General features: G+C 37.7%; 1 protein-coding gene across 2 annotated transcripts in view; it reads left to right on the plus strand.

The window, feature by feature from the left end:
- The first annotated feature begins 2,918 nt into the window (after window positions 1-2,918).
- Window positions 2,919-18,743, plus strand: part of KLHDC1 (kelch domain containing 1) — a 48,736-nt gene continuing 32,911 nt past the window's right edge. Inside the window, exons 1-6 of one of the 2 annotated variants that reach the window (XM_056810960.1) lie at window positions 3,156-3,497; window positions 4,582-4,716; window positions 11,061-11,131; window positions 11,546-11,663; window positions 12,339-12,457; window positions 18,380-18,458. In XM_056810960.1, the coding sequence (XP_056666938.1) occupies window positions 3,390-3,497; window positions 4,582-4,716; window positions 11,061-11,131; window positions 11,546-11,663; window positions 12,339-12,457; window positions 18,380-18,458 (630 nt within the window). In that variant the 5' untranslated portion in view covers window positions 3,156-3,389. Of the gene's footprint in view, window positions 3,498-4,581; window positions 4,717-11,060; window positions 11,132-11,545; window positions 11,664-12,338; window positions 12,458-18,379; window positions 18,459-18,743 lie in introns of both variants that reach the window. The other variant, XM_001378843.4, reaches the window with a different exon arrangement.

Here is an 18,743-nt window from a genome sequence, read left to right on the forward strand (position 1 = left end):
GCATTTAATTGTAAAGTTTTTGTTTCTTAATATGTGATCAATTTTTGTAAAAGAACCATGTGGCACTGAGAAAAAGGTATATTCCTTTCTATCTCCATACAATTCTCTTCATAAATCTATACTATCCAAGATTTTATTCATCTCCTCAATCTTTTTCTTATTTTTTGGCTGGATTTATTTAGTTCTAAGAGGGACAATTGAAATTCTTCCACTATTATAGTGTTGTTATTTATTTCTACCTGTAACTCCTCTAGCTTTCCTTAAAAAAATTTGAGTGCTATAACATTTGGTGCATGCATGTTTAGTATTGACAATGATTACTTTTCTATGTATCTTTTAACATAATATGTCCCCTTTATCTATTTTAATTAGTTCTATTTCAGCTTTAACTTTGTCTAAGATTCTTATTGCTACCCCTGCATTTTTTTGGTCTGCTGATGTATAAAGCCCGAGTTTCATCAGACTGGTTCTTGACTCAGTCATTATTACTCCACTGGGACACTGTATTCCTACTTATACAACTACCATTTCCTTCCTGGAATTCATTCTGTGCTCAGTACACAGGGAGGGACAATGCTCCAAACTACTTCTCTATACCTTTGTCAACTAGGAAAAACACAGAACTCTTAAATAGTCAAAATCACTCTTTAATCAAGGGAAAAGGGGTTAGCGCTACTAAATATGACAACAGAGCTGCTTTCCCAAGACTGCACAGAGTCAAGAGGCCCTGGTCACTAGCCCCTGGGAGTGTCACTGACTCAGGATGGACTCCGGGGAATAAAAGAACTTGGGGAACCTATATACCCTTTGGGAAATCCATGGGCAGGGAAAGATGATTGACATTACTATGGCTACAAGAAAAATGGGAGTGTTCAAACTACACTGACAAGATAGAAGCAGGCTAGGGAAAAGAATCATAGCTAGAAGCTAGGGTGCAAAAGAAGCGGGCTGCTTACAATAGTTACTAAAGGATGGTTCATGCCCAGGTCTGACCTTCCTGAGAAAGGTTCCAATACAATAAGGGATGCTACCTAAAACAAAGAATGTCCTTAGCTTATCTCACCCAGAGTCATCATTTCCCTTCAGGGTATATTTCTCATGGGAACAGGGAACTAGGACAAGCTTTTGGGGTCTCCAATCTACAAGCTAAATCTAAAATTAGGGTTCATCAGATGCCACTGGACTACAAGTTTGGGATTCCTAAATTCCATGTTGACACCTTGGATTAGTCACTTGGCTCTTACTTGTTGGTAAGCAACAGGGCTGTCACATGGAACCATTTTCTGCACCTAGTACTTGCCAAGAGATCTCCAGGGATTCCTTTCTATTGTCCAGCATCAGCCTCCTTTCTTGGCACCCGAAGACTCTCCACCACAGCAACTGTATGCCCCTGTCCTTCCCCCTATATTTGCAGACCTGTCTCTCTCATTTGCCCTGGGCTGAAAAAAAGATTCACTGTGATTTCTTGGCTTTTCCAATAAGAATTCAATCTGGGGCATTTTCTAGTGTTGCAGTTTGAGCTAGACTGTAATGCTCCCTCTTTTACCTTAATTCTTCTTTGGAGACTGCTTTGACTGAATTTATTTCGAAATGGAGATGTATAGAAAGTTGTATGTTTGCTGAATATAAGTAGACTATTTGTTAAATGTAATATGATCTACAAGTGTCTTATTTAATTTCTAACTTTAATGAATCAGCCAATCACACCTGGCCCAAAATAGATAAGGAAGAGTCTATTTTATGTTTAGGTGACAAACTTTGTCAAGTTTTTTCATTGTGAAGGTGAACTATCTTTGAGTTCTGTTCCATATCAAAATTGTGATCCCCTCAACATAGAAATAATACTGTAATCTCTAAAATGATACTTAATCCACAGCTCTCCATTCAAAGTATGTAGTATGGTTGTCTTTAGACCTCTACTTTGGACATTTTTGGCTCCCTAAGTGCCTGTCTCATGTGCCTGTAGTTTGATTTATTATATGATGCCAAATCCCTAGTACTTAGCAAATGAGCACATAAAAATTTTTGAGGTAGTTCTTCATTGTTTAAAATAGATCTTATTGCTAATGATGGATTTAAATATTAAGTACCTTTGTGTTTATTAAGCTTTTGATCTTTCCAAATACTAGTCAAATAACAAAATCATTTAGTAATCAAATATGGTACAAATGAGGGTTCAAAGTGTTATCTTGATCATGTGTTTTCCAACCAATAGAACTCATATTTTAAGTTTCAGATCAGTGCATTAAAGCCTTAATTATGTTCCCAATCACCAAATTTTCAACAGCCAATGTTATAAATTTGTGGGAGATTATTAATTCGATTTAGTGCTGAAACTACAACCTCTGATTTTTTAGTTCCAGTTATATTAGTTTAGCCTCAGTTCTGAAGTTGTTTTATATTTACAAGTTCAATCTTCTCCTCTACTCCTCTTTGGTGCAAACTTTTATCTCTATGGGATTACAAAAGCAAAGTTAGTGAAAGCATGTATTCAAGTTTATGGTACCCTCATGGCGAAAGACTACCAAGGAGGAAAAATTATTAAATTCCAGAACTTGCGGATCATGACTATTAGAAGATTCTTGGAGTTGGGAAGATCTTAGTTCAAATTCTGTCTGATACACTTGCTAAACAGGTGGCTACACTTCCTGGATAGGTTAAACTCTTTAGTAGGTCTCCTCATGGACAAAATGGGGATAGTATGGGTTGTTGATATGAGATAATGCCAATTAATTCACAAGCCAATTGACTGCGTTAAGTAGGCACTGGGTGGGAATACATATAAAGTTAAAGTTTATTCCTGCTCTAAAGGAGCTCCCAACCTAATGGGGGAGACAACGTGTAAACAACCATGTACAACCAAGTTATAGATAGGAAAACGTGGAGATAATTAAGAGAGGGGAGGAATTAATCTAAGAGCACTTTAGTTGGGATCTGAAGAGAGGTAGAGAAAAGGGAGAGCGTTCCAGGGGATGGGAGTGGAAAGCGGCCCTAGAAATTGCGGTTCGCACATGTAGTCGGGGCAAAATAAAAAGCTATTGTTATTTAATAAATAGGACCGCCGATTGGGCCAGCAAGCAGCCCCAGGCCATCCTAGAAAGTGCGGAGGTCGTATGGTGGCCGTTGCGTTCCATTTTTCGGAGGCTCCAAGAACTCCCGTGCCGGGGCTGCTCCCGGGCTCAACGCGCAGTTGCTCCCGAACGCTGCTCTTCGCTTCGCGGGAGTTGTGCGGAGAAGCGGAACGTATCACTTCCGCCTCCCCCAGGTTAGACCCTTTCCGCTTTCCGTTCTTCCCTGTGTGGAGAAGGGAGCCTCCAAACAGGTCGCTCCGGGTGGAAGGGGCGAGAGGCGCTCAGCAGCGCTGTTCCCAGGTCAGGCCCAAGGGAAGGATGGCGGCGACGATGGCAGCAGCCGAACGGTACTGTGTGGCCGAGGAGCGGAGTGGACACTGTGCTGTAGTAGATGGGAACTTCCTCTACGTCTGGGGGGGATATGTGGTAAGAGGACGAGGGCAGCTGGAGCCCTGACCTTAGGAGCCGACACGGTGGGAGGGGCGGGGGTTCAGTCCGGGGCCAGCCAGGGCTAGCTTGGTAGGAGGGGCGGGGATTGAAAGGCGGGGAGGGGCGCGCAGGGCCAGTCCAGGGCTCGGATTGGAGGGGGGGCGCGCAGGCCAGCCCAGAACTAGGGGGAGGGGTGAGGATTAGAAGTGGGTGGGGTGGGGAACGCGCTGGACCTGCCCTAGGATCAGTAATAGGGGCGGGGGAGAGGGTACGGGGTGGAGAGGGAAGCACGCTAGGCCCGATCCTGGAGCACGTACGGTTCTCTCCCGGAGAATGCAAGGAGGGAGAGGGGGAGGGGAAGGAATTTGTACGGCTGCTTCCTTAAGAGCGCGCGTGGGGAGGAGGAGGAGGAGGAGGAGGAGGGAGCATCCGCGGCCCTCTACTGAGGGCGCGCGGTGGGAGGGTGGCGCAACGGGGAGAAGGGGAGCACGCACGTTCCGCTCCTGGAGGCGGGGCGAGAGCACGCGCGGCTCCCTCCTGACTGGGTGGAACGGGGACAGACGACTCCCTCCGGTGGTGGCCTGGAGACCCTGGCGTATCGCACAAGCTCCCTGGCCCCCTCTCCTCACAGGTCTGCAGGCGGGGAAGTGTCCCGGGTTACAGCCTCTCTTCAGTCCGGACTACTCGTCCTCAAGTTTGGATGCGCCATGGAAGATCTTTCCCCTCAAAAAACCAGGCTCCCTTACATGAGCCCTCTACACCGACCACCCTACCTGCACTAAGGACACCAAGCCACCCAGCCCTAGTGTAGGCTAGAAGGGACCTTTGAGATAGATTAGTTCAACCTTCTTATTTTACCAAAAGATGAAACGAGGTGCCCTAAGGCATACAGCTAGTAAGTCCCAAGTATTGGATATTGAACCCAGATTCCCAGGGCAAAGTGCTTTACATTGTGCCATACTCCATTCCTTTTATTCCTTTATTTCCGCTATTAGTGATGGTCTTGCCACTATGCCTCCACCATTCCCATGAAGCTCTTCCATAACCCTCAATTTTCCCTCCTTTCTTTCTCTTTATACAGTGTTTGGTTCTCCTCTCAGCTACCTCTTCCAGAACCAGTAACTTCTCTGCATCAAAAATTGACTCGGCCTTAAAGTACTCCAGCAGGACCACAGTATTGTACCATAGTTGCCGAGTCCCACCATCTCTTAGAAATGTGATTGAAATCAAAAGATTTTTTTAAATTACTAGGTCACACTTAATTGCTAGTGTGGTACTAGATGGTTTCATGCCATGTGTTTTTCTTGTTGATATTTTTATTTTATCTTTTTGAGACTCCGAAGAGAACTTATTTTAATGTATAGAATTTGTTAAAAGTTAATATAACAATTCATACGACTGACTTATAACCTGTCAGCCTTTCATGGAAGTACACTACATAATTATCCATTTAAAATCAAATATTCTGCGTATCAATAAGATGGCAGATTGTCTTTCTTCCTGTAGCCAGGTGGAATTTTGGCTGGCTGCTATGGGAAGTGTGATTACCTGAATAAGCACTACTGTTGGCTCATTTCCTTATTAACGCTTTCTTCTGGTTCAAAGCAGACTGATTTATGGATATCTTAAGGGGTTACTGATATTGTATAAATTCTTTAATTGACTAATCTACCCTTTTTAAATTGAGGCAAGTTTCCTCTACTGTTTGGTTTCTCTCCATCCCAAAGGGTATACTTAAAAGGTTTTTACAAATCATGGTCATTCACTCTAATATAACAAATTTAACCAATATAGTAATGCCAATACACATTTAAAGGAAGAAGCATTTCTTTTCTGGTTGTAATAGGTGCTTTGAGGGAGGATACGTGAATTTCCTGCCTTCCTACTCCAGGATAGGAAAAACAAGGTCCTTTGACCTGGATTCTAATAGTCTTACCAAACCCAGTCTCCTGGTGTGTCCAGCTAAATTTTTGTTCACCCTCTTCCATGCCCTACCTTGCTACAGGTTCTATGATTCTTTTGCTTTTCCTGCTTTTTGTCAGACACCTAGTGCCTCCATTCCATGCTGGCATGGCAGAAGATGCATAGAGGAATCATTGTAGGGCATAGTCCTCTTCTACTTGTCTCTCTCTCTTCTCTGTATTTTGATCTGTAATGAGTAAATTCTTAATTAGGGAAGTAATTAAAGGTTCTTGATAATAGAACAGATCACATAGCTTTTTGGCAGAAGTAAATTGTTTCCAAAACTAAAAGCCCTGGAATCCTAGGGATCTTTGGGTAATATCTATGTGCTTGCATGCAAGGTTTAGCAAGTGTCCAGGGCTTAAGTTGTTAAGAAATATTTTGAAAGCTATGGACCTTTATTATTCCTAATTAAGGGAAAGTGAACCTTAATTTGGTAATTGAATTTTGATACTTTCAAGGTCAAAGGAGAAAAAAAGTTTTCACTTAAACTATATCAGTTGTACCAATCTTGAAGATATAGGGTCCCCAAGCTGATAATAAAAGATTTCTCTAACCCAACACTGTTCAAGTTTGTTTGTATATTATCTGGAAGGTTGAATGATGAACTATTATCTTCTTTTTGTGGACTAATTGGGTTCAAAAGTCACCTGGTATATAAGCTCAGTAGGTCCTGTCAGAATAGCCCATAATTTCAGCTAACTATGTTTAGATCATGAATCTATAGTCTTTGTAAGGCTAAGCAATGTTGTTAGCTGGGACTAAGGTATAAGCAGGAGAGAAAGGAAACAAAAAAAGTAGTAAGATCTAAGGAAGAAAGAAAAGTACATAGGAAGAATGATAAGAATTTCAAGAAGGATTACTGTCAGTGCCACTGGAAGAACATAAATTGCCTAGAATTGATCTACATCAGCAGTTTTCAAAATATGTTCTAGAGAGCCTCTGTGATCCTGAGATTAGGGGGTCCTCAAAGACAAAACTATTTTCATAATAATGCTAAGATTGTTTTAATTTCTAACAGTAAATATTGATAAAAAGAGTCTATATAAACAAAATCTTGGGGATCCTCAATTTATAAGAATAGAAAGGGATCCTGAGACCAAAAAGTTTGGGAATTGCTATCCAGATTGTTATAGCTTAAAGGTTCCTGGGATTCTTAAGTTTCTCCAGTTATTTCATTTTTACCCCTAGTATAAGTCATAGGAAGGCTGTAGGTATCTTGGACTAAATTAGAATCATCTCCATCCCAGAATATCTCCTCTCAAAGGTATTCTTAAAACAGGGAACAACCCAGGACTAAACTAGTTCTCTAGGTCACCGAGCTTGAAAACTGCAGTGCCTTCTAAAGGTAAGGGAAAGGTACTGTATGAAACAAATTATACTGCTTAGAAATCAACCAATCAATACAATCACCAGGCCCTCTTATGTGCCACATTGCTAAGTGCTGGGAATTCAAAGACAAAAATGAAACATGATTATTCCTTGCTCTTTATGATCCTTGTTATTGGTAAGAACTCTGTTGCTAGCACTACTTTGATACATATAATTCAATATTCTTTGCAAACTCTACATGTCAAAGAATTGATTTAACTTCTGTTAGCCATGACATTTAGGAACAATTTTGTTTTGATAATATAACATTTTTTCATATTTGTGTACAGGAAATGTTATGCATAAATATGTAAATCTTTTAATATTGTATTATGGATTTAAACACAATTTAGAACATTTATTCTGAATTTTAAAGTCAATAAGTATATCATGGTGTCTTGATTTATATTCCAAATTACAGTATAAAATTGCTGCTTCTGATTCAGAAGTATTTCAGTTTTTAAAAGAATTAATCATTTTTTTCTAAGCAATTGCTGTTCTACAGAAGGTATTTTACAACTTAAAATGTCTTAGCTCTATTTTTGTACTATTAAATGTACAAATCAAAATATTGCTTTTCTTATCAACTAACAAAGAAATGAGAGACTTTATTAGATAATTAGCCTTAGGATGATTATATATCATATCATCTTGTGATTTCTTATAATGTTTTAGAAATCAAAACCAATACTTTTACACTTAGTTCAACGTTCTAGTCAACATATATTTTTGCCCCATGAAAATTTTACATGTATTTTTTAATGCTGAATTTAAAAATGCAACCAGATTTCTTTGCCACCTATTTTGTTGAATCATGTGTGAATTTGCATATGAACTATGTAATATGATGAAATAATAAAGTGTGATTCACTTGTGGGACAGGACAAAGAGGTGAGTGTATAGTGAGAAATCATTAGTTGACATGTTCTTGCATTTTATATGAAATATCATTTTACATGCTATGTGGCATATATGCATCAAAATTCTAAATATGTAGTTGAATATTCTTAGAACTTCAGGTTATAGAACCATAGAGCTAGTGCTTGAAGTAACCTCAGAAACCATCAAGTCTGAGCTCTCATTCAATTTTTTTTAAAAAGCTTTTATTTTCCTCTGGAGTCGCTGTTGGTCATTGTATGGATTAGGGTTCTCCTGTCTTTCAAAGCTGTCTTTACAATGTTATTATTGTTTAAATTGTCCTGATTCTGTTCACTTCCTTTTGTATCAGTTCATACAAGTTTTTCCAGGATTCTCTGAAAACAACACTTTTATAATTTTTTATGGCACTATTCCATCCATATACCATAATTTATTTAGTCATTCCTTAATAGATAAATATCCCCTCAGTTTCTAGTTCTTTGCCACTACAAATAGACCTGCTATAAATGTTTTTGTATATATGTCCCTTTCCTTTCTTTGAACTCTGGAGTAATGGTATGACTTGGTCAAAAGGCATTAATAGTTTAATGATTTTTTGCAACTCCCTCATTTTACAGGTGAGGAAACTAAGGCCCAAGTAGGTTGAATGACTTGGCTTTGGTCACTAAGGTACTAAGCTTTAGTAGTTGGATTTGAACCCAGATCACCTGACTTCAGAATCAGGGCTCTTTCCATTGTATCACATCTTGACACTTGTGTGCCAGGCATTAAACATTATTTAGCATCATTACTATTCCTAATCCTTTTTTCTCAAGTGTTTTGTAGAAGTTTATATTAGCCTTACAAGTTAACAAATCTTAGAGATGAAGCATTATTGCTTTAGTTGAGAAAGTATATGAACCCCATTTGGGGGGTAAAATAGTTTTCAGGATAGGGCTTTAGTCTCACTCTTGTTAAAATACTTGTTAGGGAGTAGCTGGGTGGCTCAGTGAATTGAGAGTCAGGCCTAGAGACAGGAGGTCCTAGGTTCAAATCTGGCCTCAGACACTTCCCAGCTGTGTGACCCTGAGCAAGTCACTTAACCCTCATTGCTTATACCACTCTTCTGCCTTGGAACCAATACACAGTATTGACTCCAAGATGGAAGGTAAGGTTTAAAAAAAAAAAACTTGTTAGAACACAACATTAGTAGAATGCATGGTTATTCAGTACTTGCCTTTTGTTGTTAACTTGATTTGGAAAGAACAAAAAAACCACTTAACATATTGTTCTTTTTTGCTCAACACATATAAACAGACTTTTAAAAATTTACCATCAGCAAGCAATAAGACCCATTTTATTCAGTGAAGAAATAAAACTTCCAGTAACTGAGGACTTGAATGAAGATGAACCCAAGATTCAAATTGTAATAGTGTGGCTAAGTATTATATTATAGGTGATCATCATTGTAGTGATTACCCATCTGAAGTATCCTTTCCATTTTCAGATCTTTATCCAATAACTTAAGTAGACCTAAATGATTTTGCTCATCATTAGGTAGTATTGAAGTGCCTGCACTGATCTCAGCTTATTTCAAAATGAAGGTGAACTTTTAAGCTTCTGGACGTAGTACTCTAGCAAGAGAGTATCAAAATATGTTAGGAAATATCTTTTGAGAAACACTAAATATGAAAAGTATTTTTAGGATATCTCTTGGGTGCTAAAGTGATTATTCTTTTATTAGAATTACAACTTAGATATGTAAAATATTGTTACTTCATTTATAAATGGGGCAGTATAGACAGCTAATACAATAAAAAATTCTGTGTAAAGAACCGATTCCAAGAGAAAAAAAGAAAACCAATTTTTTAAAAAAGTTTTTTGAGGTTGATGGGGATATGATTGGGAATCTAGACTCTAAATGATCACCCTAGTGCAAATATCAATAATATGGAAATAGGTTTTGGTCAGTGACACATGTAAAACCAAGTGCAACTGCTTGTTGGCTACAATGGAAAAATTAATTTAAAAAATTTTCCAAATTAAAAAAAAGTTTTTTTAAATCATTGCACATTAAGTTTCAGCTTAATGGAAAAGTATATTGAGTCAGCGAATCAAAATAGTGTAGATTTTCTGCATATAAAAAATAAATTTCCAGGAATCAGTGAAGCTTAAGTCAGAGGAGATATCTTCTTAGATAAAGGAAATTCCTTAAATAAGGAAAGTGATTAAAGATGAAACTACAAGACAGAAAAGTGACTAAGAAATTGCCTGACCTTTTCCAAGTCTATAAAATTGTGGCAAGTAACATAACTCAGTATCCATTTCTTGGATTCACATTTTGACTTATTCCTAGAAAACTTGGTTGCTAACAGTTATGAATATGAGGACTGCTTCAAATAGTAGGAGAAAAGCAAAGTAGGGCAGATTAAGTTTGAACATTCTGAATGATGACTGTTGGACCTTGTAGAGGGATATTCTATAAGTGAAATATAATATGAAAGTATCAGTAGCTAGATTTTAGGTGAGTTAAATGAACACAATTTTTCATAGTAAAAAGGGAAAGAAATTTAAAAACTGTGATCCTCTTAATAACTGGACGATAGACAAAATTTGAAGCTGTATTTGATATTAGCACAAAAAAGGCTCTATGATCCTCTATTTTTATGGTTATGACAGCAAAAACTTTTTTGTCATTGTCCAGTATAATTTTTAATATAGTGACTTATGCCTAAAATAATTGCTTCTAAAGATTCTAATGTAACTCCTATAACTTTTTTACTTAAATATGTAACTAGAATTCTACTTCTTGCTGATAAGTTTTTTTTGTGTGTTTCATGTTACATCTGTTTTTTTAGAGGGTTCTTGGTGGCCCTCTGGGGGAAATGTTTTTTAAAATTCTCAAGGTTATTGTTAGTATTATTTAGCTTTCATAATAAATGTTTGAATGAATAAAACAAAATCAAGCTTGTCCCTTTTGGGCCATAATGTGGGCCAAAATGGTATTAATTGATCTTCTTTCTATGTCAGGATGTACATTCTTCTATACTCTTTTTACCCTTCTACTGATTAAAAAAAATTTTTTTAATCTAAATTGTGTTTCCAGCTCAAATTTCACTTTTGAGATCCTTTCTCAGATTTTCCTAGAACTTTTTCTTCCATGAGACCACTTGACTTTTTACATACGTCAGACTTTAGCAATGTATTCTTTTATTCCTTGAATGTTTTATATTTAAAACCTCACATGATGATTTTTTATATCTGATTCTATTTTATATTTTGCGGACACAGTTTTCATGCCCAATAGCATCAATAATACGTGTTGTACTTAATTGACGAATGTGTCTTTTATATATCTTATGTTTTTAGTCTATTGAAGACAATGAAGTGTATTTGCCTAATGATGAAATTTGGATCTATGAAATTGACAATGGGTTGTGGTAAGCTATATATGTTTTAAATCGTGCAGTGTGCCAGCTCTTGTACTAATTGTTGTAGAATTTGGTTAAATGTTATAAGACTGTATTTGTACAGTTATTGTAGATGTTCAGCTTTTCTTTTTTCTCAGGTATCTATTTTTATAAATTCTCAGCATTTTTCTTCTCTGAAAGCTATTTCATTCTCAGGACCTCTGTGATCTTTTCTTAAATTACATTAATTCTCAGTTCTGATAATACAAACGAGAACATTGTACTATTTTGGCTTATGTCTGATAATCTTTGCTATGGAACTTTATAAAATTTTACAAAGCAAAATTGTTAGTGTATTTTGATGAAATGATTGATGGATACTTAGGGGATATTTTTTGTTTGTCTCTCTGGAAAGTTATAGAATTCTATGTTATTTTGCTGCAGGACAATGCACCTCATGGAAGGAGAACTCCCTACATCCATGTCAGGAAGTTGTGGTGCTTGCATTAATGGAAAACTGTACATTTTTGGAGGATATGATGACAAAGGATACAGCAATAGAGTAATACGTTGCTTAATTCAGGGAGTGTACCATAGAATATCTAATGTAGAAACTTCATTTCAGAAAATTGCAGATTGTTTAGTTGTGTTTGATTCTTTGTAACTCCATGGACCATAGCTATCCATGGGGTAGTCTTGGCAGAAATACTGGAATGATTTGCCATTTTCTTCTCCAGCAGATTCACTGGATCCTTTTATCAGCCAATTAAAGGATAAGTGCTTTGCCCAGAGTTGTGTAGCTAGGTTGTATCTGAGGGCAGATCTAAAGTCAGATCTTCCTGACTTTGGTCCTAGCACTCTACCCAATGAACCATAACTGTCTCTAAAATTGCAGAAACTTTAACTTTAAGATAAAATAAATGCTTAATTGTATGACCATAAGTCATTAAATATAAGCACTTAAAATATTTTTACTATGATTTTACTCCATGTCTTTTGGAGCTAATTTATATATTAAAGTTATCTCCATAGGGCAAGAAGGTGGGAGAGAAGATTCTGTGCTGTGTGTTTCATTTATAATGATTCTTTTGTTTTCCTTTTTTAATTGGTTTTACTATTTTTAAAGTTTTCTATTGATAAGCATAGAAATGTAATTATATTACTGTTTGTTATTTTAATTGCAGATCCAATATAATGTATGTTGAATTGTACCAATAGTGTTCTCCTTTTTTAAAAGCTCTATTTTGTTAATTTGCGAACGAGAAATGGAACATTTCAATGGGAAAAAATCATCGACTTTAAAGGACAGCCACCTACGCCACGAGACAAACTTTCTTGCTGGGTATATAAGGACAGGTAATGTTCAGTGGTTTTGTTTTATTCTACTGTTAATTGCACTTCTGTAATAAGGATTTGAGCATATGGAAAAAATAAAATGAAAAATCTTTAGTCTTGTAGTTGGGATTAAAATTGATATTAAAGGTGATAGGACATATTTGAAAATTGAACAAAACTCTTAATCATGAAAATAGGTAATGGAAGCTACTTGGTTTTAAATAATTTGGAATAATGGTATTTAAATCTGTCAGGAATCCTATTTTAAACTGTTTCTACATTCGATCCTAAGAAACTTTTTTTCACTTATTTTCTGTCCATACTTAAGAAAGATAAGAGCACGGATCAAAGTCTGATTTTATTTATCTCTATGTACTGATACCATTAACAATTTTATTGTCTCTGAAAACAAAAACCACAAGAATACTTAAACTAAGCATCTTTTTGTTGTTTAAAGGCATTGGTTACATTGGTTAAGCATTGGTTACAAATGGTTAGGGTGATTTTTTTTTTTGTTTAAGCTTTCTAAAAAGTAAATAAAAGAGTTTTTGTGAATTATCTTGATGTTTTATCTAGCAATACCTGGGTGACAAGCTAATCTTGGTGTTCTAGGCTAGGCCAGACTCAGGCCAGGCCTATAATTCAGGCTCATGATTGTAATAAAATGAGACCATTGACCATAGCATTTTATAAAAGGAACATTACTTAACAGTAGTATGGGAAGGCTGTTTAGTGTGAAAGGGAATTTTTTAATCTTAACTTAATCAAGTACTTGGTGTGCTCCAACCTTTTAACTTAATCAGGAACTTGTGAATCCTTTTTTTAAATTTTTTAAATTTTTATTTTTTTAAAAACCCTTACCTTCCGTCTTGGAGTCAATACTGTGTATTGGCTCCAAGGCAGAAGAGTGGCAAGGGCTAAGCAAAGGGGGTCAAGTGGCTTGCCCAGGGTCACACAGCTAGGAAGTGGCTGAGGCCAGATTTGAACCTAGGACCTCTCATCTCTAGGTCTGTTTCTCAATCCACTGAGCTACCCAGCTGCCCCCCTTGTGAATCCTTTTGATAAGGATTCACCCTCAGAGGATGGGAGGTGGATCCCACAGACACTGACCCTGGGGCAGGCAAATTGAGAGACTTTGATTGGTTCCTGAGATGTGATAGATCAGCCAACAATGAAAGGAAGGCAGAACTAGAGAGACAGGAAGTGACATGGAGAAAATGGCTTCTAAAAGCCAGTCAAGAGCATTCTGAGTCACTTCTACTTCTGCACTGGTGGCTCTTACTGAGGAACTTCTGCTTCTGCTGTGCTGGTGGCTCTTGCTGAAGGAGGACCTCTGCATTGTTGTCTATGTGTTGGATTCTTCTGTATTGGAGGACTTCTGCATTGGTGTCTCTGTGTTGGAAGATTTCTGCATTGGAGGCTGAGACTCTTCCACTCCTCTGACTGGAGACTGGAACTTTGTTGGGAAGCAATCTAGATTTCTTCAGAGCAGACTTAGAGTGGTAGGCTAGACAATTCCCCTATCACCTTCCTGCATTTCCCTCTTTACTATCTCTTCCCTGCTATAATAAAGCTACTAAAGCTGCTGACAGTCTTGTGACTTAAGAGTTAATTTTATAAACAGGGACCACAGTAATTTTTTAAAAATTTAAAAAATCTTATATTTGTCAAACCCATTTTTAATTATTACATTAACAAAGATAGAGCTTTGCTTCAACTGCTCCCCTTATCTATATACAAAGATATGCTTGGTTAGGAGTGTTGACTTGAATAAGAAGCACAAATACTCTATTTTTTTTTAACATTATTTTATTTGGTCATTTTCATACATTATTCATTGGAAACAGAGATCATTTCACAAATACTCTTGAAATGAACTTTTTATGTCTTACACAACTTGGAAACTTCTGTAATTTAAACTTTACTCCCCTAGAACTATTAAGTTCTGAGAATTGTTGCAGGACTTTAAAATTTTTTAAATAAAAAAAAATACAACCCTTACCTTCTATCTTAGAATCGATATTAAGTATTGGTTCTAATGCAGAAGAGTGATAAGGGCTGGGCAAATGGGGTTAAGTGACTTCCCTAGATCACATAGGTAGGACATATCTGAGCTCAGATTTGAATCCATGGCCTCCTGTCACCAGAACTGATTTTCTCTCCATTGAGCCACCCAGCTGCCCTACAGTGCTTTTTTTTAAGGAAAGACTCATCTAGCCTACATGTTAGGATCTTTCAAGCCTTAGTAGCTTCTATTAAGTCCTACCCTTTGGTGACAAGATCCTAAAAGTCTCCCCCTTCAATGACCTTAGGACTATTTCTAAATAATCTTGATCTCAGGGATTTGAAAAGCCTGATGTATAGGATTTTGGTTCATGTCATCATTCCTCATCATGGGTCAAGGTCATCTGGAGTAGGTAGCTAAGAGGGCATGCAACCTGTCTCAGAATCTAGGTCATTACTGAAATTTGTTTTTTTTTTACCACTTACCATTCGGTGTTCTCCAGCCTATTAGCCTTGACTTCCCTAAGAACCTTATGGAAGAGATACCAAATATTTGCCCTCTTTAGGGCCCTTGTGTGGCAGTGTGATTGCTTGGATTGATTAGATGCCTTCTAGCTCTCAATCTGTGCTGTTGTGATCCTATCACTGTATCTTCTTTAAAGAATGGTAGTTATGCAGTGGCAGTTTCAGATCTTGGGCAGTAATCAGGAAGCAACACACCTTCCAGCAATTCTACCCCCTAGTCTGTCAAGCTTTGCTTGGGAATATTGTCTATTGAGTATAAGCACTATACTGGCAAAAGTGTGGAATGGTTTTACTGATTTCAGATTATAATAATCAAATGGCTACAATGAACCTGCCTGTACTGCTGCCTATGCTAGTACCCTTATTACTCTTTATTTCACTGGGCCCCATATCTTGGCCCAATTTACCAGGACCCAGCTACAGCCAACTCTTCTGTGACCCATGTTATGCTCACTATTCCAGGGCCTGTGCACTGCTACTGCTGTGTATGAGGTGTTCAGGGAGGGCTAGCACCTCTGGTATGAGGGCTTGCTGAGTCCTTTTCAGGGCTGCTCAGCCACCTTTGGAATCTGCCTTTCACCCAGCTCTCACCTGTGGCTTTAAAAAGCTGTAACATGCACAACTGGCCACACTCCAGTAAATCATGGTGGCAGGCAGGCTAAACCAGGTAGAGGATAATTGATGGACCTCAAACCCCAGGTCTGTGAAGACTTATTCTAGTGGAAAGGGCAAATGAGAACAGTTTGTTCCAACAGCCATGAAGAAGGCAGAAGTCTTGGTTATACATTAAAGAAACCATGGTCATCTACTGCATCCTAAGCCATCATTAATTGTTTTAACTTTTATCGTGCCACTGGACTTCAATGACTCTGGAAGAGAGAATGAGTTGTGCAGTTCTGACTCACTTAAATTCAATGTATGCTTTAATCAAAAGACATCACCAGTTAATGTCATTTTGGTCCTCTTCAAGTGTAAAGGACAACAACCAACCAATTCCACCAGTGCCTGTACACTCCTGCTGCTTCCCTTTCCCTGAGATAGGGCTGCTATTACTCCTCCCCTCAATACAAGAGCCTGCATAATGCTGCTGTCCCATCTTCTGGGATCCTCATGCTCTTACTGCCTAATGTGAGCCTTCATTTTCTTCTCTGATATACTTTTGAGTCTCCCAAACTTTGCCACCTCCTGAATCATCAGGTGCCTTCTTACCTTGGAATCTCCCTTAACACTTGGGGTCTTCTTACTCTGGAATATTCTTTCACCAGGCAGTCCTATTTTTCCCATTAGTGAGTTCATTCTGGGGGCCTCCAGTAATGACCATAACCATTTCTAGTCCTTCTGTGCTGTTGACTCTGAACTTCACCATCATCCATCCTCTTCCTCCCACCTCTTTCAGTTCCCTTTTATATATTGTTTTCCTTTATTAGAATGTAAGCTTCCTGAGGGCAGGGACTTTCCTTTTTTTATTGTATTTCTATCTCCAGTGCTTAGCACTGTATCAGGCACATAATAAACTCTTAATAAATGCTTGTTACCTCTCTGCCTGCCTGTCTGTGAACTGCAAGATGCCATTACCCTCTTCACTGGCCGTACAACATCTCTGCAAGCTTATGATTAGCCTTATTAGACTTTGTCTTTTAGTAAGCAAGACCACTCATTGCATTCCTCCTCTTGTTAATAGTCATGTTTAGAAAGAAGTATTATAGTCACATTAGGGGAACTCACTAATTGTGCTGCCATTATCAGTTGAGGATATGTAGGAGTTACTAAGATAACCTTTCCTATAAAGTCCAACTCTGGAGTGATGTTTATCACTAATGCTCAGTCAAAGAATTGCAAAACAGAAGTGGTAGCCAGAGGCCACAGCTGGGTTGACCAAGTAGTACACATGTTTGAAGCCACTGTATTTCTTCCAGGGGTGGCTGCATCCTGAAGGACAAGGGCTAGGCAAAAGAGGTTAAATGTCTTGTCCAGGGTCACATAGCTAGAAAGTGCTTGAGGACAGATTTGACCCAGGTTCCCATTCCAGGCTTGGCATTCTGTCCACTGAGCCACCTCACTGCCCCAGGTAAATTAAATCTTTTTTTTTTCCTTTTAAACCAATACTTTATTTTGGTTCTAAGGCAGAAGCTCTCTTCTGAGGGCTAGAGAATGGTGATTAAGTGATTTGTCCAAGGTCGCAAAGTCTGAGGTCATATTTGAACCCAGCAACTCCTCTAGGCCTGACTCCAAATCCACAAAACCATTTAGCTAACCCCAGCCAATTAAGTCTTGAGGATGGTTTCAGTCCTTTTTTTTGTTTCATTGCCTTTTTTATGGAAATACGAGTCTTCATTACAGATTACTTTCCAGTCTTAGATATTGTTCTTGCCATACTTGACAATTACAGAAAGGAAAAGTCTATGTTTGTTTGTTTGTTTTTTATGGACTCTAGTTAAATGACACATAGCTTTAAGTTGTATTATGTCATATATAAAAATAAACTTGAATTGGTTATAATAGTAAAGTGGGACTGTTAAGTTCTGTGTTTTGCATGGAAGTTTTTTACAATAAAGGCTTATCAAAAAACTAAGATTTCCTCTTAGATGTCACAAAAATGTTCTGACTTCATATTTCTAAGACTTACCTGGCCTTATGTAGTATATGTCTTTCTAATAAAATTTCAATCATTGACTCTGTGTTAGGTGCTGGAGATACAAATGCAAAAACAAACGGTTCCTTCCCTCAAGGAGTTCATGTTCTTTTAGGAGAGATAATGTTCTTGGATAAGAATATACAAATATACAGAATATTAGGTACTTTGTATATGAGGCATTTGTTACTGGAATGTTCAGTTCATGCCTCACATAGGAGGTGACACAAGTTAAGTTTTGACAGAAACAGTACAGTGAAGTGAATGCTGAATTTGTAGTCAGAGGACCTGGGTTAAAATCCTACCTACACCATATATATTGAAATAGTCCTGGTGAGAGACAAGGGTCTAAACTAGGATATCTAGTATAAATGGAAAGAAGGGCAGAGATGTCAGAAATTTAGAGGTAGAATTGATATGACTTTATGACTCTCAGAGTGAGGGAGAGTGAGCAGTTGAGGATAATTGAAATTGTGACCTTGAGTGTTTGGGAAGATGGTAGTATCCTCCACAGAAAAGAAATAGGGAAGAGGGTAGAATTAGGGGGAGAAATGATGGTTTCAAATTTGCATCGATTTGAGATTTCTTTGAGATATCCAGTTGTTATTATCAGACATTTGGGGACACAGACCTGGAATTCAAGAGAAAAGAATGTTAAAATTTAATAGACTTATTTCCCATAGTCTTAATTTGTCAAAATCTTCTCTGTTTTGGAGGGGCTTAGTTAACTTTCATCCGTTCCACTCCCACCCGCTGTTCTATTGTTGTATTTTTCTTTTTAGGTTAATATATTTTGGTGGTTATGGATGTAGGAAACACAGTGAACTCCAAGACTGTTTTGATGTTCATGATGCATCTTGGGTAAGAAACTTTACTCTATTTTTTGACCTGTTTTAAGAGGAAACATTGTATTTAGAAATAATGGGCCTTCTTTTCATTCTTAGGAACTAATGACATATGTTGTAGCCCTGGGATGTCGATGTAAATCTGATAATGGCCAATTTACCAATTGGCAAAGGACTTTTTTTTTCTTACTTTTGAAAACCATTCTAAAGATATTGCTGCAAAGGAGAGAGATGGTAGCAGTACTATAACTAAAAGAATCTGCTTATAAATAACCACTGAACAGGGTCAAGCCTCTTTAGA

Source organism: Monodelphis domestica, chromosome 1 (genome assembly GCF_027887165.1).
Source record: "Monodelphis domestica isolate mMonDom1 chromosome 1, mMonDom1.pri, whole genome shotgun sequence".
In the NCBI taxonomy this organism is placed as follows: domain Eukaryota; kingdom Metazoa; phylum Chordata; class Mammalia; order Didelphimorphia; family Didelphidae; genus Monodelphis; species Monodelphis domestica.